The sequence below is a fragment of the Uloborus diversus genome, chromosome 9 (genome assembly GCF_026930045.1).
Source record: "Uloborus diversus isolate 005 chromosome 9, Udiv.v.3.1, whole genome shotgun sequence".
NCBI lineage: Eukaryota > Metazoa > Arthropoda > Arachnida > Araneae > Uloboridae > Uloborus > Uloborus diversus.
Genome location: NC_072739.1, coordinates 136,317,804 through 136,343,793, shown reverse-complemented (window position 1 = coordinate 136,343,793; position 25,990 = coordinate 136,317,804). Strand labels below are relative to the sequence as shown.

Genomic DNA, 25,990 nt, shown 5'->3' with positions numbered 1-25,990 from the left:
AATATTAAGGAATAAATAAAGAAAAAATTAAAGCCAAATGACTTATAAATGTCAACACAATGCAAAAATATTATTAAAACGGCATATGATAATTTTAATCATGAATTTATTCGAAAACATTTGAGTGTACGATGACTTTTGTGGCGTGTTATTTCTTTGTCTCTTCGTTTTCTGACCCATTTCAAAAAGAAGATCCCTCAATATTTAAAAAAAACCTATGAGTTGTATTTAGAATGACATAGGAATGATGTGAAAAAATATTGAACTTCATATTCGAATTCAGTTTCGAGTTATTTTGGTTTTACTCAAAAATTTTCAAAGTGTACGAACACTTTTGGGAGCCACTGTAAATGTTTCCACTTCATACTTCTTTTATTTATGTTCTATTTTATTTTATTGCTTCATCACAATATTCTAAATGTAATAATATTTTTCCACATTTCAAAATTTCAACTACCTAGAAAAAAGGGAATCAAATAAGCTATTTTAGAGATTTCTGAAGCAGATAGGAAAGAAGCTGTAGTAACAGACAAAGGCTACAGTGAAAGCATTCCATCCTTATCTAATGCTATGCCACAAGATGACACTTTACATCATTTTACTAATACAGAATAATCTAAATCATACTATCTCAGTCCAAAAAAAAATGCGTGGAACATGTCACTCCTTTTTGTCAGGACGACATGAAATTTACCTTGCCAAAGGCAATATCGCATATCAAAACCAAACGAAAACAATTCATATTCATTATTCATTCATATTTTCTAGGTAAATTAATATTCTTTCAAAGTTCGCTGATTCAAAAAATATGTGTTTCACTGTTCCCACTCACCAGGGGAACAGTGAGACAAAATTGCATTTCGTTTTTTTTTTTTTAAATCGTTTTTGTAAATACTTAATTTTTTTTAGATCCACTTTTATAATACCCATCATAGTAACAAATATTGTGCCATTTGGAAGAATTTAATTTCTATGCTTCTTAATGATAAAAAATGTAATTGAATTTTCGTGTCTCACTGTACCTACTCTCCCCCTATTGCATAAAGTTTTGCCTTAGCCCTGGCTTAAGGGCAGTAACTAACTTACTGTTTAACGAGCTGATGTGTGCCACACATGACTTCCTTTTACTCCAATTTAATGTCATTTTCCCATTATTGGTAATTTTAATGTGATTCAATAGTTTACTCTCTAAATATCACCAACAGAGGCCAAATTGAAACCAGATTTTAAAAAGAAATTGCCAATTTGTCGCAAAGTGTGCGACCAAAAGACTGGCGATATATCGGCAAGTGTCTGCCAAATTGTTACACTACTTGAGTTTACATCGAAAGTAACAATGATTTCCTCCCAAAAAGGGGCAAAAGACCCCCTTAGAAACATCCGAATGCAACCAAAACAAGAGGTGCACAACTAGACCCCACTAGGTGTCTACGTACCAAATTTCAACTTTCTAGGATATACCGTTCTTGAGTTATGCGACATTCATACGCACATACGCACATACATACATACATACGTACATACAGACGTCACGAGAAAACTCGTTGTAATGAACTCGGGAATCGTCAAAATGGATATTTCGCGTGTCTATACGTTCTTGGGTACTTATTCACGCGTGGTCGAGTCGAAAAAAAAAGTCAACATTCATTCGGGGGTGGGCAAAATGGAAATTAATATCGATTTTTTAGTGAAAATTTTTTCGCGAATACAATACCTCCTTTTTTGTAAAAGGAAGTAAAAAAGGGACAAACTGGAAATCTCATTGTAGAGAACATTCAGTCGGGGCAAACCTAGCCTGCCATTTTGAAGGCTACGCAGATCCTAATCACGAAATTACAACGCCTGTCAGGGTAGGTTTTCTCCAACGATAGTGCTGCTTCTTCCTGTCACCTTGCTAACGTGAATCTTTCACATTGACCATGTTGTCTACCTTCCAGGAGTGCAAAAACCCGAGCACAGCGTGCAGACTATGATCTTCCTGCCCATCGCCCCAGCACCCGGGGGCGAGCAGCCCCACAAGTGGGGGGCCCGGATCGTCAGGACTCAAGATGTCCCGCCGGAATCCCCTGGACGTGTTTTCATCACCATCGAAGTAAGTTTCTTCCCTCAACCACACAGTGGGACATCATTGCTTTCGTAATGTCCCAAATAGAACATATCGAGGTACTTTTCAGCAATAAATCATTTTGAATCGTAAGTAAATTCAATATTAAAGGCATTTATTTTTCACTAGCAGTATCCTCACAACGATGCCCGTGCTAAAAATTTAATGGAAGTCCGTTGAATAAAAAAAATTGACGCCCCCTCTCCCTCTGATGTGAAATGATTATTTTTCTTTGCATAAAATGCGTACACACTTTTTCAAAAAAAAAAAAAATATTTAAGTTTCTTTGGAATTTAAAACTTTTCGTCAAATCATTAAACTAGATTTACAGTTGCTTTAAAACTCGATTTAGCGAGTGAAGCGGTTTTTACTGCAATTAAAAATATTTTGCCAAATAAACAAAAAAAGACATTAAGTAATATCTTTCAAATGTATAAATAGTTCAGCAATTCTATTGTTTGTCACCAAACTTGCCCAGCAACCACGCTATCATAATCCATCCGTCTATCGCAAAAAAAAAAAATAAATAAATAAAAATAACTTGAATTCTGAAATTTTGAATTTAAATTATGTTTTTCGCAATCACGAGTTGCGACAGGGCCCTACTCTTTGGGGGCTATTGTTTCTAGAAACAGCTCCTGTGCAACCACGCTATACAAACAAAACAGTCGGGGCCCATTCAAATTTCACGGGGTTCCTTGATTGCTCAAAAACAAATGGGCCCCGACTGTTGATGCTTCTTTTCTGCTTTTTAATTCATGATTTTGCTTATGTTTGTATCGACTATAAAACTTTCAATGGTGTAGTTATTCAGTAGTACTTAATAACATTCTAAACTACTGGACGTATATATCTTTCCTTTCCGTTTTTTTTTTCTTCTTTTGGTTTTTACGCAGTAAGGTTTTTTTTTAATTTCATTTAATAATTATTTTGTAATTAAGACCCTTTTAATAGAATATTTTATAGTGGAAGGAGAAAATTGAAACGAACTTCATTTTGGGCAGAAAAGAGAAGTTCTTTCAAATAATATAGAATACTAAGGGGTGTGAAAATATTTTCATCCCCTCAATACCTGAAATTAAAGCTTAAAAAATTAATTACTAAAAAACTAATTCGAAATTAAAAAAAAAAAACTCCGATGTACGAACTTCGAGAGTTCGAAGCTATTTTTTACCAAATTTTAAGGCAGTAGGTGCTTTGAGGACTCCCGGACTTGGGACAAACACAGTTCCAAAATCCCTCTGACATTTATTTTAATAAACAGAGATTGATTTCTCCTGCAGGTGACGTCATCGCCGTTCAGCCACGTCGGGGAGTGGCTTCTTCAGGTGGACACGAGCCTTCTGAACAACAAGATAGCGGCTCTTAACTTCAAGCAGCAGAAACCCATCTCGATACTTTTTAACCCCTGGAACAACGGTATGTTTGGTCTCTGGAGCTTTTTAGAATATCGCTCCCATTCATCAGACGATTCGACCCTCGGTCAGGCAGACTAAGCTGCCAGTTTAAGCTCTCTTTAACCAATGAGTAGGCCTCAAGAAGACGGTCCAAATGGCTGGCAACGAGTCGAAAAGTTTAGAGAACACGGGCGTTATTGTCGCTCATCAGTCGCATGGAACTCATCCACTGATGATGTCAGCCGCAGAACTTAACGAAACGTCTGATTTTCTTTTTCATTCGACTTTTTCACTTCAATGAACCCAGAAATGTCATTTCTTCATTTTGACACCGATCGTGAAAACCTTAAGCAGTTTTTACGTGCGTTATTGGTTGAAGAAGCCTTCAAACGGCAGTTCGGCTGCCTAGCCAAGAATCGAACCGTCTGATAAAACGGAAGTTTTTGGTTGACGTAGGCTTCAATCATCAGTTTGGATGTTCGACCAAGGATCGAATCGTCCTATGAGCACCGAAGATAGTAAATGACATCATAGACAAAGATTTACAGGTATGATGTTCAAGGTAAAACCTGTTTAGACCTACGTAAAGCTCGTTTTAGTAATCGTGTGGCGTTGAAAGTTTGTATACACGGGATATACAAACATATAAGAGAAAAAAAAATGCAATAGGAAAATACTGAGAAGAAAGTTACCGCCCTTTAGCGAGGGCTACATGCAATATACTGGCAGTGGAGTTACGAAATCTAGAGACTGCAGTTTCCTCCTTGTTGTGGATTTATCAGTCTGGAATGTATAGTAACCGAGCTGGAGGCAGACGTTCTCTCAATGAAGCTGAGAGTACCAGCAAACTAGTAGATAAAGTATGTTTAGCACACAAGCGAGAATCCGCAGCAATGGTGTGGTTCAACTCGTCAATTGAAAGCAAGGCTTGGGTATGAAGCAATAAGCTATTACCATTAAACCAAGAAGCAGAACTACCTGAAATATACCTACAACCCGGTTTTCATGTGTTGAAGGCGGTAAACTACTGCTTCATACCCAAGCCTTGCCTGCAATTGACGTGTTGAACCGTGCTATTGCAGAAGACAAATTTGCTTGAGCTACCAGTTTGTTGGCACTCTCACTTCAATGAGATGTCGAAACAGTGGTAATTAGTGCTAGTCTTTGTTATGGTTTAAGAACTTGGAGTCGGTCATTTTTCCTTTTTTTGACAACGGAAATCGGTCATTGCCGCAACTTGAACAATTCAATAGCAAGGAATCCCATTACGAAAATATATTACACTGTAATGGGTCAAAACTTCGCGGCCAAAACTTCGCGGGGTCAAAACTTCTCGTGGACAAAACTTCGCGCGGTCAAAACTTCGCATGGACAAAACTTCGATTGGTCTAAACTTCACCTGGACTAAACTTCGCGCAGTCGAAATTTCGTGCGCACAAAAATTTGTACAAACAAGACTTCGTGCATGTATTACTTTTCGCATCTGAAATAAAACATCTTAAAATTAAATTATTTTAGTTTTAATGTGAAAAAAAATCTTTAAACTACATAAGCAGCCGACGTTCGTTATAACGACCACACATTATAAAGACCATTCCATTATAACGACTAGTGGTAAAAGTCCCAACTTTATCCCTCTACACTCTATGTTAAAATTTATTTAAGATTACTTTTTGCTAAAAAACCTCAAATGTCTAAAATTCATTTCTCTTGTGTGGCAGTTCTTAGCTTAAAATTTTATTTTTTTTATGAATCCATATATCATAGAACATCTTTTTTGCATAATTAGGATTTAAAATTTCGAAAAAAAAATTCGATGATTCAATTTCTCGCGCGAATGGAGAAGCGAGCGAATTATGAGTAACACCGCGGAAAGCAAGTTGGGAGTGGAGGGGAGATCGTTTCTGAATTTACTCTCAAATTTTGAAAAACTAGTTTTAAAAAAATTAGGAATAAATGATAAAAAAATTAAAATGAAATACAAAACTCTTAATTAAAAATTTTTCAGTTAGTTAGCTATAAAACATTAAATTGTTATTATAAAACCAATTAATCATTCTTGAAAAAGTGATCAATTAATTTTACTTTAATCTTCAAATTTATATCAATTTATCACTTCATTAACTTGCTATACTTAAATTCATTTAGGATTTACACGATTAACTTGCAATCAAGTAATTTATTATGAAAAATTAGTTTTTATACTGTGTGTCTAATGCGTTCCTGGAAATCATTCAACAATCCCCCCTCCCCCCCAAAAAAGACACATTTTTACTAGTTTGCTAAGTTTATATGATATATTTATGGAAGTTCATAGTTATGTAAAAATACGCGAAGTTCTACCCACGCAAAGTAATGGATCGGCAAAGTTTTGGCAGCGAAGTTTTGACCCCAAACCATATTACATAAGTTATTCTTGAAAATAATAACAAACATCTAATAACTTGAATCAATAGTAGATGCATCCAAAATGGAAATTTACTGCAATCTCAACTAAAATTCGCAATCGAAATAAACTCTAGGACGCGCTGTAGTTGATAGAGATGAAACAGCAACCGAAACTCTTACGGCCTTAATTCGAAGCAACTTGACAGAATTAACTTTCAATAAATTTCCCGGATGAGTCAGCTCCTCTAACATAGAGACCTTAACTCGAAACGCCCTGACAGAATAAACTTTCAGTAAACTTCCCGGATGAGTCAGTTCCTCTGACATAGAGACCTTAACTCGAAGCACCCTGACAGAATTAACTTTCAGTAAACTTCCCGGATGAGTCAGTTCCTCTGACATAAAGACCTTAACTCGAAGCGCCCTGACAAAATTAACTTTCAGTAAACTTCTTGGATGAGTCAACTCCCCTACTATAGTGGCGCTAATTCGGAATGTCCTGATAGAAATCTTTTTTTTTTTTTACTTCAAGAGGACACCGTGTTTCTGAACGATGAGCTCCTGCGGCAAGAGTACGTGATGAAAGACGAAGGAGTCCTGTTCATCGGGACAACCGAACAGATCGACAAGTTGCCCTGGACATTTGGACAGGTAAGATCAGCTGTTTCCAATAAAATTCCTGCCAGTGAACAGCTTGAAGTATAAGATGAGTTTACCTCAACAAAAAATTTGTCTTTTTGATATTAATTTACTCAATCTACGTTTTCGACTGTTTCAGTGTGTGTGTGTGGTTGGGTCACATTTATAGAGTCGTAATATGACGGTCAGTGGCGTACAGTATCGCGTTTGGTGATTGTACACTCTATTGATTATTTTGGCATACTCTATTGATACGTTCTTCCTTACATGTTGTAAATACGCATAAAGTGAGCTAAAAAAATTGCAATGACGAGATAGTACATGACTGTCTCCTTTCAGTTTAACCCTGGCATCCTGGAGTGCTGCTGGCTCGCCCTCACCGTAGGCGATATACGTTCACACGAGAGAAACGACCCCGTCAAGGTTGTCCGCCTGCTTTCTGCAGCGGTGAGTACCTCGTTTAAACTTGCCGATATACGACTGGTCACACTAACAGTAAGAAAATAACTCTGTCGCGAGCTCTTGTTATCTTCTTACTCTGTAATGTGTTCTTGTAGGCCAACTCTAACGACGACGAGGGCGTGTTACTGGGGCGATGGGACGGCGAGTACAAGGACGGCATCGCCCCCACGGCGTGGGTGGGCAGTGCCAAGATCGTACAACAGTACGTCGAGTCGGCAAAGCCCGTCAAGTACGGACAGTGCTGGGTCTTCTCGGGACTCCTCACCGCCAGTGAGTATCAACACTCCATAATGATCGACACTTTTTTACTCATGCAATATGGCTTACCTCTGTTGACTACTGCGCACTTCATACGCTGTCGGAAAATTAACTGTAAAAAGTACTGTCATCCATGTTGTCAATACTTTTTACCGTACAATCTTATTTTGCGAAAACACCTTTACGGTAGAGAAAATAGGAAAGCCGTGTCTGGCTGTTCTGATTATAAAAACGATATTCAAGTAATGAGGTTAAAATTTGAGTTCTTAATATTTGCAGACCGATTTGCTAGTCCCTGTACTGAATGGGTCTTGACGGGTGATCAGAAATGGGGAGTTATATCCTTCGCACAATAAGTCAACTGGTGCACGAGCTGGTGTTGCAATAGCATAGGGTTTCGGCACAATTTACTGCACAATTTCTTTGTACAGTAAACACTATACGTTTACAGAAATAGTTACCTTTAATTTCCTGAATTTGTAAGAGTGTAAAGTATTTAAAAGACACTGATCTGTGACTCAGTGGAGAACTCCTTAATAGGATGGCTTAGCTTCAGCATACAGTGGGGCAAGTTTCATGGACGGGGAAAATTTTAAAATCTTGAAATTTCGTTCGCAACTACAAAAAAAATTGGCTATCAATATTAACAAATTTATTTTATTAATGAAAAAAAATCAGTCCAAATGGCGTTTTTTTTTCTTTCTTTCTTTTTTTTTAAGCCTGCAGGGACAATGTGTTTGAGTTCTTAGGTAGCAATTTGCCTCTGCCTATAGGGTAAATCGTAAATCCATCTCTGATGTGACTATAATACCCTTTACCTAAATTAATGACTATCTGGGAATTAAATTCCTTTATGAAGAACTCCCGACTTTTTTTCCCGGTCCATATTTTCTAGTTTTCCGTCCCGCTATTACGTCATTTAAAAGTCGAGAAATCCTTTCCGATTCACCGTGAAGTCGGCTCGTTGCTCACAAGTTCCGACATAACTTGATAACTGCCTTTGTGCTGTTTCTAGTGGCCCGCTCCCTGGGCATCCCGAGTCGCCCCGTGACCTGCTTCAACTCAGGCCATGACTCCAACTTGACGCTGACCATCGACAACTTCGTCGCTGCCACGGGCGAAGAGAAAGAAACCGACGACATGACGTGGTAAGTGCTTCCTTCATTCCTCAAAGGGATCGTTCTCAAAAAAATAAAAATAAATAAAAGTTAACAATTTTTCAACATCCGATACATCGCAAAATATAGTGGTGGCCATAATTGTGGCAATTGTTGGAATTTTTCAGTTTTGTATGCTCACTGCTCATAGAAAATATCTCCTTTCAAAAGATTCTAACACTATACTACATCATTTAAAAACTTTTTTTAATACTGAATTCAATAAAAACAAGCGAAGTTTATCTACAGGGTGCTCCCAAAATAAAGATTGATTTTTTTGAAAACACAAATACATTAATTTCTTTCACAGGAGTTTAAAGAAACGCTCTCCTCGTCAGAGAGCCAAACGAGTAGAGTAATAATGAAAAACTTTTGACGTTTTTGGAGAATGATGAAAAACTGAAATAGGTAGAAACCCTACCTATTTCAGTTTTTCATTATTACACATATTGAGACATTTTTTTGAGAATGGTGAAAGACTGAAATAGGTAGCAACCCTACCTGTTGCAGTTTTTCATTACTACACATATTGAGACATTTCATGACATTTTTCGTTTTTTTCACATATTGAGACTTTTTTGACGCAAAAACTGTTTGCTCTCATATCCTCGTTATCGAGATGTAAGGTGTTAATGTCTGCCGAAATTTTTTTAAAAAAAGGGCCAAATTTAAAGATTTGTTGAGAAACGAAAGTTTACACGCGATTTATTCATCAGCATGTGGCAAAACGTGTGAAAGACGTCTCCCATTGCTCACCGAAACTCGCTAAATTTGGCAACTTTTCTTAAAATTTCGGCAGACTTTGAAACCTTATATTTCCATAACAGGGACGCGAGGGCAGATAATTTATGCATCCAGAAACATTTTCTACTAAGTTCTTTTAATTTTTACTTATACAGATTTTCTTTTTTCATTATTATACTGTCGTTTGGTTTACTGGTTAGAAGAAAGAGTAGCCATCGTTTCCTGGAAACTGAGAGGTAAAGCATATGTAGAGGTGCTTTGGCTGCACCGGAGAAAATGCGGAAAATAGGTGCCAACAAGAGCCAATATCATCATCGTCACACTCCAGGGTGCCCGTATCTACCATTATTTGTGTTTTTGCCGATTTGAAGGGGCCCTGAAGACAGCTCCGTTTCTTCTTTTTTTTTTTTTTGATCCAGAATAGAAGCCGAGAGATCCCTGTACCTGCACACCCAAAAGTGTTAATTGACATCGTGGGCTTAGTGGCCACATCATATTTAACGTGCTCCAGCTATCATTAGCGAACATGGGGGATCTGTGACCGACTGGCAACGGACTGGGCACAGTGGGTAGAAACGTCAAAAAGCGTTTAATTTTTTTTTCCTCCTATATTCAACTAATTGAGGATCAATAAATTTTGTCTACCTCTTAGGCAATCAGAACTGTAATTTTAGAACCCTTCGTCCATTACAAAGTTAAAGAGAGCTTTTAGACGGTGAAGAACCATGAGTGCGGAAATTAAAAAAAAAATGCTTTTAAGCAGTATATAATTTTTTCCATATTAAAGGCGGATATATTTAATTTCCCTCGTGTTAAAAGATAGTAATAAAACCAAAAAAAAAATAAAATAAATAAATAAATAAATAAATAAAAATAAATAAATAATTAATTAAATATTCAAACCGAACATCGGTTTTGATCAGCACCGAAAACTAGGGGATTCAAAGTTATTTTTTTTGAAACACTCTACAAAAAAATGTATTCTTATGTACTCTTTAAAATTAATTAGTCATCAATGGTCTGTATGAATACTCTGAAAGGGAATTAGCTGCGTAAACCTGCGAGTTTTGGACTTTGAGCCCAAAAAAATCGAAAAAACTTGCTAATTACATGCTTGTGTAAACAAATAAACGAGAGAGGTTTAAAAGACATTTTTAAGCTCATTTTGGCGTTTTCGCCCCCATTGTGCGGCGCTTTACGATCGAGCCTCCACGACCTTCACAAGGGTCAGTATCGCGAATCAGGGTACTTTTGAATAAACTCAGTGGAACTGGTAGTCTAATATCGAGATGTTTTTCATCCGCCATGCTTCCGGTTTGTCTGAATGTGTTAATCAGTGGCCTAATATTAGCTGTAGTCAGTGAATGTTTTCTGTATTTTCTCTCGTATAGCTATAAAAATAATAGTTTAAAAAACTAAAAAAACACGCTTCCGTAGCAAAATGAACTAAAAGGTGAAAAATAATCTTTGGATGATAGTAGCTGACCAATCACTTAATTTTAATGTAATACAAAAAAACGTGGGGTGCTGTCTATTTACATTTTTGCATGGACAACAAATGGAAGAAATTCAAGACAACTGATAAGAAGCCCCCCCCCACGCTTTTTTGTATTACACTAGCAAAAATACCCGGCGTTGCCTGGGTCAGTAATAACTATGAGAAACAATCGTTACTTGCCCTTGTTTTCTGTTTTAAGCGAAAGAATTTAAAACAAACCTTTTTGACGTGATTAAAAATCGAGCTTCTTCCTTACTCATTAAACTAAAATAGCAATAAGTATAAAGAACAAAATAGTATTCAATTAGAAACGAAAGCGCGACATTTAAGCATATACAAATTTGAAGAATTTCCGAAATATGAAATTAAACTTTACATGTTTAAAAAGATTTATGTGTTAGTACTTTTTTTTTAAATCTGAAACCTTCTCTGTATGGCTATTGATGTACGAACTGTTTTAAAAAATGTAGCCGCCCATGTTCCCCTAACACTTGCTTTAGTTATTTTGGGACATTTCAATTTTTGTGGGCACTTGGTGCGGTTTAAAATTTTACCAAATTTGCGAGAATCATTTTGGGACACTTTCGATAATACTTCCCCTCCTTACTAATTTTTATTATAGAAATATTGTTGCCAGATGCTGAGATACTTTTGGTCAAAATACAATGGCGCTAAACGGTTTCATCCGAAATGTTTCCAAAATAAGTAGTAAAATTTGGCGATTGTTTGAAATCGTGCAAAATGAAAAATTAATGAAAATTTTTGTGCGGTTTATGGATTTGCCTAATTTAGTTGTTGAATAATTTTACACAGTATTTTTTTTTTTTAAGTATCTTTGATTGGCGATATTTTGTTTATATGATGAAAGCTGAGAAACATTATTACGTAGTCTTTGGGCTCAAAAACTGCGACAATGGAAAAAACTGCCAAATGCATCAGCTACTGAAATCTTTCTGAAAAAATTCTGGCGATATTTCTGCTGGTTGGTTGGATATAGTGAGCAAGTGTCGAATCAGCATAAATAATAATAATAAACCATTAACTACATAAGTTCCGTTTAAAAGTAAAATGATCAGCCAAATCCATTTATTTTTAGCCAATCATGTGGAAAAACGTTACTTTAAGATTTGACTTGAGAAAAGCCTCAAAAAGTCAGACGAAACGCAAAAATATTCAACAATACAACAATGCTTGGGAGTTGAGATGACACACTAAATAATGACTTGGGTTGATGAAAGCCTTCGAACAGGGAACAAAAAAGCTCATAACTCGTTTTTTATACAACTTAGAAACTTCGAACAGATGCTATCTTCAGCAGAAAAATTGGCGCTTTCGATGGACATATAATGTTAATATGTGCACGTTTTTTTCCACCCCCATCTTGGGGCATTTATGCGAAAATTGGGACTAAAATTGGAATAAAAAGGGAACTATCAATCGGATTTTTTTCGAACTAGTCTATAAACCTTCCCAGTACCAAACTGAACAAACGGTGAAAGTTGCAGCCAAATCTGCCGGGTAGTTTCTGAGATCTTAGGGAACAAATTTACCAAACTCCATTTTTATATATTAAGATCTGCCGGGTAGTTTCTGAGATCTTAGGGAACAAATTTACCAAACTCCATTTTTATATATATAGATTAAAATTAAGTGATTGGTCAACTACTATCACTCAAAGATTATTTTTCACTTTTTAGTTCATTTTGCTACGGAAGCGTGTTTTTTTAGTTTTTAAAACTATTATTTTATTTTTCTGTTTTTTAGTCTTATGTTGGAAAATTATCAGGCGACGAAATTATTTATAAAACGAGTTCGAGGTAATATCTTAAAATTATGACAAGTGCAACCCGATGGGAAGCTACTGTTAGTCATCGATGTATGTTTGCGGAAATCGTATCTTTACTAATATTATAAAGAGAGAGGGTGGATTTTTGTGTGTTTATATGTTCGAGGTAATCTCCGGAACCACTGCACCTATTTGAAAAATTCTTTCACTATATGAAAGGTGCTTTCTTACTGAGTAACATAGGCTATATTTCGAAAAAAAATCCGATAATTTGTTCTTTTTTAATTCAAATTTAGGACCAAATTTCACGTAAATTGCCTATTATTGGCTATTAAAGGGGTGAAAAATTACTTGCACATATTAATATTATATATCGTTGAAAAGGGTAGAATTTTCCGCGTTCTAAGCAATTTGTTTCAATGCTCTAACGTCATTACGACGGGAGCAATTTGCGTTTTTATCTAGAGCTTTTTTAGGCTTAGCTGAAATTTTGCAATACTTTCTACATTAAATCTATCAATAAAAAGTGAAGGAATCGTCCCACAGTTTTCTTTTTGACACCGTTGGAAAAAGTGACATTTTTTACTCCAGAAATATCTCGACCTAAGGTCGAAAAAATAACCTATCTCCAAAGGAAAAAAAGTTACAAGCCGTTAAAAATAAAGTTCGAATAAATCTAATCTCCATTGAAATTACTGATGCTTTGTTTCGCATTGCCATGGTTACGTCTTTTTAGCTTCGCTTCATTTGAATTTCTTAAAGGTCCACAAACTTGGCGCCGCGGAATTATAAGCAATGGGGAAATGTTTTCGCCAATTCTGCACATTTTACGATCTACGTTATGATAATTCCCCCAAACAATGTAGAAATTGCGGGAAGAGTTTGAAAAGTAGGAATCTTAGCAATTTTCCCAATTGTCGCCAAATTTGTGGATGCCAAAGACCAAGGGCTAATGTACTTCGACCATGGCCTTGCTGATAGTGACAAAAGCAAACAATTATAGCCCATAATTGACGATAGCGCCAAACCCCCAGTTAATAACCATGGAAGGATTGAGGGCCATTGCCTCGAGATTTTGGACTTTTTTATTTATTCACACATAAGACAACGTGAGAAAGATTTTCAGCGTAAAGAAAGGAAATACACCACTCAGAGCATCCGAGGTTATCGAACCCACGTTTACCGGCATTTGAAGCGAAGTTTCTACCACAAAGCCACGAAGGCCCCCAATGCATAATGAATGAGGCATAATGAGTGATATAGTTTACATTTTTCTTTGCCAAAGAAAAAACATCCGCTTCACTTGCAAAAGGTCTGGGTTCCGGTAGCGTGGTCGCTAGGCGCGTTAGGCGCTGAGCAGTTCAGTCTAGGATTATTGCTTTAAAGCAACCGTAAATGTAATTCATTGTTTTGGCGATTTGTTTTGGAAGAAAATAAACTTTTGATTTGTTTTTATCCCAATGAAATGTACGACATTTTCTTCTTTTTTCTGACGATGATTTTTAAATGTTCCACTGAGTGTTTTTTTTTTTTTTTTTTCGTTAGACGGATGGATTATGAGAGCGTGGTTGCTGGTTGAGTTTGACGATAAACAATAGAGTTGCGGAGCTATTTTTACATTTGAAAAATATTATTTGATGTCTTTTTTGTTTATTTGGCGAAATATTTTAAATTGCAGTAAAAACCGCTTCACTCGCTAAATACAGTTTTAAAGTAATTGTAAATATAATTTAATGATTTGACGAAAAGTTTTAAATTTCAAAGAAAATTTAATAGTTTTTTTTTTCCTTTGAAATGGTGTGTACGCATTTTATACAAAGAAAAATTATCATTTTACATCAGAGGGGGAGGGGGCGTCAATTTTCTTTTTATTCGACGGACTTCCATTAAATTTTTAGCACGGGCAACGCTGTGCGGGTACTGCTAGTTTATATTACTTTGAAAATTTGAGAAGCATTTGAATAAAAGTTTTGCTCAACAATGGTCTGATCCGAAATGAATTTCCAATCGAAGGCTCACCTAAATTTTGGCATGAAATTAGTTAAAAACAATTATATTTCATGTTCTAATTAACTTCGAACATTGGAACAAATTTTGTCTGATGCAGAAAAATTAAAGGTTTTTGTGGATATTTTTAAATAATTTTTGCGAGCATTTTTTAATGTATTTTTTAAAATTTGTCCCTTTTCACATTGTTGGATTTAAGCCAAAAAATTGATTAAAATTGGAGGAAACTAACAATTAAAAGAGTTAATTAATTAATTTGATTATAGAATATTGCATTATCATCGGGTCTGAGATCGCGTGCCAAATTTCAAAAGAATTTGATCGCAGGAAGTGGGCGAAATTTGAGCTGCAAGATTCCGTTACAAGATACATACATACATACATACATACAGGTGAAGATAATAAAAGCGTGTTAAAAAAGGAAAAACCTCTTCATTTGCAGTAAATTACCGTCCTTAAGACAGGGCTAAAGCAGAATTTCAATGTACCGACAGCCCGGTTATCACATCCAGACTTCAGTTTCGTCCTCGTTATGCACTCATCAGCCCGGAATAGCCAGTAAGCGAGCTGGAGGCAGATGTTCTCCCATTGAAGCTGAGGTGACCAACAAACTGGTAGGAAAATTGATTTCGCACGTCAGAGAGAACTCATAACTTACAGCTTATTACCTAAGATTTTACCTACTTTTTCCGAGTTGAACCGCACCATTCCTTGTGGACAGATCAAGAAATTCTCCAAAAAATTTCGAATTTTTTGAGTGCACTTTGCCTCACCAAAGGCACCTTTTCCTCACTACTCATGAGAGAGATAGATAGAGAGAGAGAGAGAGAGGTGGAAACTCTGTGGTTTGTTTTGGCAGGAACTACCACGTATGGAACGAGATGTGGATGAGTCGTCCGGACCTGGAGTCAAAGTACGACGGATGGCAGGTGATAGACGGTACTCCGCAGGAGAAGTCCCTGGGTGAGTTCCGTTTCTCTCATAAAACTCTTTCGCAATTTAGGTGGTGAAAACTTTTTCTAACATTTAAAACGTTGGAGCCAATCAAAATGATTTGATGGACTTCGTTTGGACCTTCTAAGTTATATTAAATGGAATTACAGTTCATCCTTATTTTCGCGGGTTTATTTTTGCGGTTTTGTGGTTTAAGAATCGATATCTGTTTGAGCAATCCGAAATGCTCTTTATCCTCACTTGACCGCTATCGACGTTACGCGGTTCCTTTTTTCAATGTTCCCATGTAATGATCATCTCTAGTAAAATGTAAGGCAACACATCATCCATATTTGTAACATATTTCAATTGTTATTTATTTATTTCATTTTACACATACTGCCGAATGGCAACACTTTATTGTTGAAAAGTAAAAGACGCACGAGATCGTGTTCGATAGATTTTTAATTTAATTGACCGACGACTTTTTAAGGTATAACAACGTTATGTGTGATGTTAATAAAGTTTGATTGATCTTTGTAATATAATGGAGGCAAATTTACATACAAAACTAGGGAGTTGGTTTATACCTTCCCGACTTCCTCCGTACCTCAGGTTGGTTTATCTTAATATATGAAAATCTTTTTTGTGTGTAATTAAGTTGTGGCAAGCATGGTTTCGAAGCGCGATGGATCGAATCGGAAACGTTTTCCTTGATTAATTAATTAATTTAAACATTGGATGGTTATATCTCCCAAATGATTAATATTTATTTTAACCTATTGTTGAGCGAGAACTGAAATAAATATTTAACCCGTTGCCAAAGGACAATACGAAAGCCAGCTCTGCGTTTTGTAGTGAAATTTCCTACTGTCATATGTCAATAATTGAGAATAGATAAAACGTAGAGAGAGGGAGAGTGAAGTCTTCATTTCTTAAAAGCAACAATTTTAGGTCCCGAGATTCGCAACTCCAACGAACTATAGGGGGCACTGCAGTCACTGTCTAATGGCCGACTTAAAAACTAAAACAAACGCATGTGGTAACGAAGAAAATGCTAAAAGTGTTGTGATTTTTGTTCGTATGTATGATTTTTTCGCTTTATTCATTTGAAAAGATTTTTCAAAGTCTTTTGGTTATTCTGACCCATATAGAAAGAGATTAGAAACCAAAAATTATTACGAAAGTAAACAATTAATGCAGAACACACAGTAAGTTGTTCTGAAGCAGCCATTTTCACGATGTTGAATTCGGAATTCATAAATTTTTGGTTCGCTTCGAACGGCATTTTCATTTTGTACCGTTTTTTCTATACATTAGTACATATTAAGATCAGTTTCGTGACATTTCCGGCATTTGTTGACATTTTTGTCACATAGTGCACATACATGGCAGACTGTCAAGAGTAACGTTTAACACTAGATAATTTATTTCTATGACTATATGATTGAATATCCAAAGAAAACACGCATTTAATTCATTCGTCATGGAAATGATTTACCTGATATGCGAAATCTTGTCAAGATACATTATTCTTTCACTCAATTTTAAAACCATAACCCTATAAACAGATTTTTGGCGAACTTTTATTTTTTATTGTTCAAATTCTTAACGGTCTTTCTGGATTTTTCAATCTGTTCTGCGATCAATATTTTCCAGAAAATTTATTTGCATACTGTCTATTTTAGTAGGATACTGTAGTAACAAAGGTTATTTAAATCATTTATGTGGAATTAGGTTAAGGAAAAGTGTCCAGTCAATGTTGTTAAGTTCGGTTTTTTTTTTTTCATCGAATTGAAAAACTGATATTTATTCAAATTCACTCAGAACAAAATAAATAAAATGTGTACTCACAGTTTATATATGGTGGTAGTTTTCTTTTCAGTTGATTGACCATTATTTCTTTTTACTTATCGAATTCTGTAATCTTACTACCATTTTATTCCACTCATGATAAAAATTAAAAATGGTTTAACTAAAAACGCGAAATCTCGCCAAGGCTACTTTGCTCGCACAATACTAAAACTATAACCCTAAACAAATTTGGCGAAACCTTTCAGCTGAGAATAAAAGGAATAAAGTAAATTCTTTCTCGGTTAAACATTTTTCATTTTGTTCTACGATAATAAATTCAAGAAAATATTTTGCATACTGTCCATTCCAACTAAATGCTGCTGTAAAATATGATTAGTTAAATCAATTTAAGATTAAAAAACACTCATATTCTTACAAATTCATACAAAACAATAAAAAATTTTACCTGGTATAACGTTATCCAATTTTGTTAATCCAGAGTTTTCTTGTTTACGCTTCCACCATTTAATACTTTTTTGAAAGAAATAAGGAAAACTAACATTATTTTGAGAAGCTCGAGAATACTACTAAGGGACGAATTAATTTCTGTAGCTGAAAGCAAACTAAGACACATCGATTGCGTTAATAAATACTCAGAACAAACTGCCTGTGTTTACGTCAACAGACACACGTGGAACGCAACGTGGCAATGTTTTAGTTCCATCGGCAGTTTTGTAAATCACCGCAAGGTAGCGTATTCGAGCGCTGGAGTTCCGAATATATTTTAAAGTAAAGTACTGTAAGGTTCGGTGCAAAACGTGTGTTCTGTCGTCGTACTTGAACCATGTGACTGGATCGGTGCTTTAGGTTTTCCTAGCCAAATGATCAGAACGTACCGTACCTAGCAACATTTGTTTCTCGTCTCAAATCCATCCAAGTTTTGGCACCAATGTCAAGAATACTTTAAGGATTATCAGACTAATCAGTACATTTATTAAAGGAAAAGATGATGGACTTTAAAGACGAAACATTTTTTTTTTTGTCCAGATAAATTACAACAGGGTAGTTCTGCCCACAAAATAATTGGAAATAAGCTGAAGTTTCAGCAATTTGTTTATTTACTGTGCAATAATTTTATACATTTTCAAGAGTATCGCTTCTATTCACGAAGACATATAAGCATTACTTTCAAAAATATCAATTTTGTTGGTATGTTTTTGGCTCATAACACATAGAGTTTTCTGTCATAACAGTTGACACTAACAAGACACAAGCTATTATACAGCTTGAGGATTTTGTATTTTCCAGGGAGGAGGTTTTATTTCATTTGAAAAAGATTAAAGCAACTAAAGCTCCGGGACCAGATAATATTTATCCAAAAATTTTAGTTGAATGTGCAGAGGAATTAGTGGATGTTATTTTGAATATTTTCAATGCTTCTTATAACTCGGGGACGGTGCCAGAGGACTGGAAGCTGGCTAACATAATGCCACTCTTCAAGAAGGGGTCTAAAGGTATTGCTGGGAATTATAGACCTGTAAGTTTGACTTCGGTGATTTGTAAGATTTTCGAAACTTTGATCAAAATTAAGATCATGATGTTCTTAGAGACTAATAGTCTGTTGACTAGTTTGCAGTATGGTTTCAGGAAAGGTAAATCCTGTACTACTAATTTATTGCATTTCTACGACAAGGTTACCTCAGCTTTAGATAACAAAAAATGTGTGGATGTTGTTTATATTGATTTTCAAAAAGCTTTTGACAAGGTACCGCATGTTGCTCTTCTCAGCAAGTTAGCTGACATTGGAATAGGAGGAAAAACTTTACTTTGGGTTAGAAATTGGCTTACTGGTAGGAAGCAAAGAGTAGTTGTGAGAGGTAATCATTCTAATTGGAGTGATGTTTTAAGTGGGGTTCCTCAGGGATCAGTTTTAGGGCCTCTTTTGTTTATTATATTTATGAATGACATCAATGATAATATTTCTGGAAGCATGAATTGTTTTGCTGACGATGTAAAAGTTATGGGGATTGTCGAAAATGAAGAACAAGTAAAACAGCTGCAAGAGGATTTAGATCATATTACTAAGTGGGCAGATAAATGGGGTATGGCAGTTAATGTAGGGAAATGTCAAGTGCTACACTTAGGTCATGGAAATAAGCGTATGAGATATCGTTTACAGGGTTCAGTCATAAATCAGGCAGAAAATGTTATGGATCTGGGTGTCTTTATAAATCAGGACTTCAAGTTTAGTCAACAGTGCAGTATTGCTAGTAACAAAGCCAACAAAATGCTTGGGTTCATCAATAGATCTATTTCAAACAAATCTAAGAAAGTTCTTCTGCCTTTATATAGGAGTTTAGTAAGACCTCATTTGGAGTATGCTGTTCAGTTTTGGTCGCCTTATCTGAAGAAAGATATTTTTGTATTGGAAAGGGTTCAAAGAAGGGTAACTAAATTAGTAAGGGGACTCTCAGATTTAGATTATGATACCAGACTTAATAGGCTTAACATGTATAGCCTGGAGCAAAGGAGAGTCAGAGGGGACATGATTCAGTTATTTAAATTTATCAAAATGAAAGATGTAAATGGATTAAATTTTTGCGGGGAAAGCAGGACAAGGGGTCATTGTTTTAAGCTATTTAAATCTCAGGCTAACTTGGAAATCAGGAAAAACTACTACTTTAGCAGGGTCGTGGGCACTTGGAATAGCTTACCGGAAGAGGTGGTAATGAGCAAGGGAGTGGATAGCTTTAAGAGGGCCATTGATCTTCATTGGGGACTAATTAATTGACTAGGACCAGCCTAGCTGGGCCCAGTGCCTGTTGCTGGTCGTCACATTTGTATTTGTATTTGTATTTGTATTAAAAGATGAGTGACGTGGAAGATCTTTATCTTTGGAAAGAACAAATTAGGCAATGATGCACTGATCGACTATATTACAGTAACTTTGGCTATAAACAATCGAGTTACTTGATCATTTGTTTACATTTTAAAGCTACTGTTAATGTAATTTATTGTACTAGGGGGCTATCGCCCCCTGCTCGCTATCGCTCGCCAACCCCCGGAACTGCTTACGCAGTTCCCTGTGGATCGCTTCGCGATCCATGCTCGCTTCGCTCGCTCGCTGTATGCCAATACATTAGCCTAGCTAAAATTTTCCGTAAAAATTAAAGTTGGTAATTGCATTTAGATCACCATCCATTTAACCAATATGAAAATTACGTTCATAATGTTAATTTGTCTGCTTTGGCCAGATTTTCGACAGTTTAACTTTGCTGTATGTAAGATGACTGCCTTGGCAATGTGCACAACTTTACCATTATAGATACAAAAGTGTCTGTCATTGCTTTGGAGAGATTGCACTTCTACCTGTTGGTCCGCGGAAGGTATTTTATTTCCCTTCTACCACCCATTGGAAAACCAATGAAGGCATTCCCCTATCCGCCACCTGGGGACGCGCCCTCTAGGGGTTACAGGCTCCCCCGAGGGATGTATTTACATTATTTACACTCTTATATATTTACATATTTACACTCTTATATATTCTAATCTGAGAAAACTTCCTCATATACACAATTAAAAATGTCCCGTTTGGGAGCCACAACTGACACTGCTTCAAAAGATCTTGTTCTTGATAATGCCACATAGAGCTGGCCATGACTAAAAACAGGCTCAGAGAGCACCAAACATATTTTCTCAAACGTTTGTCCTTCTTGTTGTTATTCTGAATCCTTGCCACGTCACGAACAAAAAATGGTTTAACTAAAAACGCGAAAACTCGCCAAGGCTACTTTGCTTGCACAATACTAAAACTACTATAACCCTAAACAAATTTGGCGAAACCTTTCAGCTGAGAATAAAAGGAATAAAGTAAATTCTTTCTCGGTTATTCATTTTGAACTGAACTGTCGTACTGAAGCAGAGAATAGACGACGCTCAAAGCGCCTACGCGTTCAAAACAACATTGCCGATGAACATGATTGTGGAGCAATGTGTGAAGAATGCGAATTTTGTGGTGCTCTTTATTGGCAGAAAGAGCGTAGTACTGCAAATAAATATACTAAATGTTGCCATGACGGAAAGGTGCGGTTACCGGCATTGTGTGACGCACCTGATCTGTTGAAGGAACTGCTGACTGAAAATTCCCCAGCCGCTAAAAATTATCGGCAGCGAATCAGAGAATACAACTCTGGAAATGGCTCGTCTTAAATTTGATTCAAGAACGGTTTCCTGCCTTCTTTGAGCTTTTCTTTGCTGATTAAGGTTGAAATGGGCCACAGCCCGACTCAAACTCATCTCAAAAAAAAAAAAAGTTCGTTGAGTATTCTGTGATTCAAGATTTCAAAACAACGTAGAAGTTTGTTTACATGATTTATCGGCGAAGTGTTGCCAACAGAGGTTTAGAAATTCACCCCTTCATTTGCCGGCACGTAAGAGAATTATATATATAGATTTTTTGTTTATTTGGCGAAATATTTCAAATTGCAAAGAATTGTTTTTCGTTTTTAAAGAGTTTTTAGTCATTTTAGTTGAAGAATGTGTTTATTTTATAACGGGAGGGGGGGAAGGATGAGTGGTTTTCGCTTATTCAGAGAACTTTTTTACCTTTATTATTTTTTTAAACGAAATCCTTTCGATTGTTTTATTCTTTTTCATATGCGGGATGTTGCAACGGGATTTTTTGTGTGTTCTCGATGGGTAGTTAGTTTTTTACACTTAATATCTGAGGACGCTTTTTATCCTTTGAGTATAGCGGAAGGAACAAACCATCAAGTACGGGAGAAAAAATAGTTAATAAAGCAACTGGTCAGTGGGCATTGGATAAATCAAGTTGTAATAAATATACGCATTCTGACACCAAGCAGCTTAAAACATTTTCTTTTTAATTATTTTTTTCAACAAAACGATTCAAACACTTGATAGTTTATTGAAATTTTTTTAACTTTTCAAATTGCAAAGTTTGAACAGAACAACGTCTGTCGGGTCCTCTAGTACCTTATAGTTTTGTCATGACTCGACGAAAACTAACCGATGAAGAAAAACATGCTATCGCTCTACTAACGTGCTAAGATGCTATGGCAATTCGGATTGCGAAAACATCTTTTGAATGCAACTTGCCAGCATTCAAATAAAAAGGTCCCGAAGGGCCCATCGCCAGACCCAGATGTTATTTTTTGTTCTTTTCTTTTCTGTTTTACACGGATAAGTTCTGATTTTACGCGTATGGGACATCGCAAACGGATAAAACTTCCCCTCTATCAAAATCTTAACTCCACAGATTATAGATAACATGCAATAAACTTCGTTTTGGCTCATTAATAAGCGAGCTTGGGTCACGAGAGATATTTGCGATTGATTCCAGAGCTCTATTTCAAAAGTAAAGTTATAAACTTACACAATTCCCAGCTCACTGGAAGAAGAGCGTTAAAAAGAGACGAAGGCAGACAAAACCAACGGCGATACCCACATCGATGTTAAACAATCATTGAAAGTTTTGAGCTATTCCTTAGTAAACGCAAATGATCCTTCTGATTTGTTATTGAGTGAAGATTTCGTCATAGAAGTGACGCGAGTGACCAAGGATGATTTTTTTCCGATTAATTTAACAGCAAAGAAACAGCGTGAATGAATGACTTTCTCGAGCAGACGACATTTTAATATGATTTCTTTTCCACACTGTTGCATTAATTAAGGTATTTTGTTTCGAGCTAATGATAGCAAAACTCCGTCTTCCTTGAAGAGACTAAGAGTTCGTGGTACAGCTCAGAAAATATTGCTATAAATCGGATTCTACGACAATGAGAGTGCAAAACGTAAAATTTTATTTTCTGCAAAATAAAACTATTATTACGAGGAAAAATGGCATTGATTGGCGTAAAAAGCTGAATGACACAAAACAGAACTGGAGATAGATATAGAAAATATTTTATTCATATTCATATGATAAAGAAGATATAGATTGATTAATACCGCAGCCAACTTTATTTAAACAGCCGCACAAATCTTGGCGTGAAAAAGTGAATGCCAAGTGAGCCAAACAGCCGCTGTAGGCGGCTGCTTGCGTAAAAAGGGTAATGGCGTAAAAAAAGTGAACCAGCTGATCGCCGCAGGCGGCTAGTTTTACATAAGAATAAAAAATAGACGTACTATCTGGAAGTAGTTTGAGGTAGGGTTTTTGTGGAGTCTTCTGATCCTTCATTTCGTCTGTAGGCGTATACCGCATGGGTCCGTGCAGCGTGGTGGCCGTGAAGAGGGGAGAGGTGCAGCGCCCCTACGACACGCCCTTCGTCTTGGGAGAAGTGAACGCCGACTACGTCACGTGGCTGAGCAGGGGCGAAGATCAACCAATCAAGGCGCTCGAATGGGACAAGAAGTAGTGAGTATCCGTTTCTGTCCTCTCTATTTTTCTCGTCACAGTCTAAACGCAAAACCCCACACACATTTGAAAATCCAAACTAATGTCACCCCCCCCCCTTTTTTTTTGAGCAATTACGACCTGCTCACAACCGGATGTTGCTCTATTTTTTCAGAATACAATGACGATGAGAATAAGTCTAGCTTGCTGTTTAAATATTAAGGTGACAAATGTTCGTTTTGCCATGATAACAAATGCGCTCATTCATGACTTAACTTAAGCGTAAAATGGTGCTTCCATCTATCGGTATATAAAATAATGGAGGCAAGGCACTTAGTATGCAGTCCTCGACATAAATACAGTTGTAGTCAGTTGTGACTCTGAATAGGAATAGGAATAGGAAGCGTAAAACCTAACTCTGAGAACTCCCTTATCCCCCAGCCTCCACGAGCGGGACCAAACCTTGGTGATGACGTCTAGCCCTACTTACGTACGCACACAAACATGCCTACACACACGCACACGCATGCACACACACACACACGCGCGCGCGCTGCTAATAATAAATCGACGCGTATTGCAGTCAAACTTTATACAGTGAAAACGGGAAAAAAAGCTCATTTTTTTCGAAAATCTCTAGGAAACTATAAGTTTTTCTGTTAACGATACATATTCTTTTAAGTAGAATTGGCAGCATCACATAAGAAGCTGTAGCGTTATTAGAAAACGTTAATGAAGTCCAGTTTCCGGGAGATTATTTTGGTAGTACTGCATTTTTTTAGTGCATAGAAACCATTATGAAAGTCCAGTTTACTAGGCATTGTCTAGTAGTATAATGTAGTTTTTAGTCCTAATTATGAAAAATTAATTTGAGACATGTTAAAATGTTACAAAAAATGAGGTTGTTCAATGTCACTGAAATTTTTCCCCCTGAAAGTATGGGCGCTGTGAGTGAAGAGCATGGGAAGCTATTCCTCCAGGATACTTCTGCAATTGGAGTAAGATATATCAAGGACGAATTATTCCTAATATGCTCGGGATTACTCTTGGAGCATTATTAGAATATTATATGTTATTTATGTGTGTGTTAGTGCCAATAATACAGCATCCGCAGTTAAAGCATTTACAGCTACATAAAGTATGAAATTTAGGAATTTCTTTTACAAGTATCGTTATTTTTTTCATCGAAAATATCTTCCATTCTACAACTTCTTAAACAATATATATTTTTTGTGCTTTATACTAGTACTAAGCTTTGCAATTGTTTAAAAAATGGTAAATGACAAAAATATTGTACATGCATTGAATAAATATGATTAAATTGAGATTCTAAAGATTTTGGATTTTTCAAGAATCTGTGGGTGATGGAATATTTTTATTGACATATTTTTTTTCAGCACTCCCTAAAATCTAAAATTCACCACTTACTTAATGAGGAACATAAACCTTGTTGACCAGTGTAATTTTACTATTATTATTGTGAAAGATTGTATTTTTGTTCCTCTTTCACGCAAAAACTACCTAATGGATTTCAATGAAACTTTACAATAATATAGCTTATGCTTCAGAATAACACATAGGGTGCTTTTTGTCCCGTTATGGAGAACGGGACAAAAAGCACCATAGGGGGGCAGTTTTCCTATAAATTCTCTAATATGAGGGTCAAAAAATACTTGCACTTGCACATATTAACATTATATGTCCATGGAAAGCTTTGATTTTTCTGCTGAAGATGGCACCTGTTCGAAATTTCTAAATAAAATAAAAAACGAGTTAGTAACGTTTTATTTCTTTGTTCGAAGTGTTTCCTCAACCCGATGCAGTATTTAGTGAATCATCTCAACTCTCTGGCGGTAGTTACAATTGTTGTATTGCTGAATATATTTGCTTTTCGTTTGAGTGTTCAAGGCTTTTCTCAAGTTAAATCTTAAAGAAACATTTTCGCAAGATTGACAATAAATGGATTTGGTTGATCATTTTCCAGGCGCGGATCTGCGTACCTGCAGACCCCGTGGTTCGGGAGAGCTCACGTCCTTAAGGGACCCAACGGCCGAAGAAATTGAAGAGAAAATGACAAAAAAAAAAAAAAAAAAAAAAAACTATATCACTAAGACTTATTAACGTTACAAACATACACTGTTGGTCTCTGGAGAGAGGAACTACAGTTTTTGTTTGGGGGGGGGGGCAAAATTTATACATCCGGGGCTGTTATTTTGCATTTTAATGTAACTTTGATGCAATTAATGTTTTTTTTTAAATTTATTTATTTGTGTTGATTAGACACTTACTCATTATCCAATTGCCTAGCAGGAATCTCATCAAACTTTTTTTAGGAAATATTTCAATCGCTAAGGCATTTGGCAATTTTTTGAGCAATCACGATTGCTTATTGCTTTCATTTGACTGTTTTGATGTGCTATCATTTTATTTTCCCGGCAGCACCCTCTGCTGCATCACCGTCGACCGGC

At 36.2% G+C, this 25,990-nt stretch overlaps 1 protein-coding gene across 1 annotated transcript in view; it reads left to right on the top strand.

Annotated features, from left to right (window-relative positions):
• LOC129230518 (annulin-like) overlaps positions 1-25,990 on the top strand; it is a 51,387-nt gene that overhangs the window by 4,608 nt on the left and 20,789 nt on the right. Inside the window, exons 2-6 of the mRNA XM_054864921.1 lie at positions 3,388-3,523; positions 6,422-6,540; positions 6,868-6,975; positions 7,086-7,260; positions 23,378-23,543. Of these exons, the coding sequence (XP_054720896.1) occupies positions 3,388-3,523; positions 6,422-6,540; positions 6,868-6,975; positions 7,086-7,260; positions 23,378-23,543 (704 nt within the window). The remainder of the gene's footprint in view (positions 1-3,387; positions 3,524-6,421; positions 6,541-6,867; positions 6,976-7,085; positions 7,261-23,377; positions 23,544-25,990) is intronic.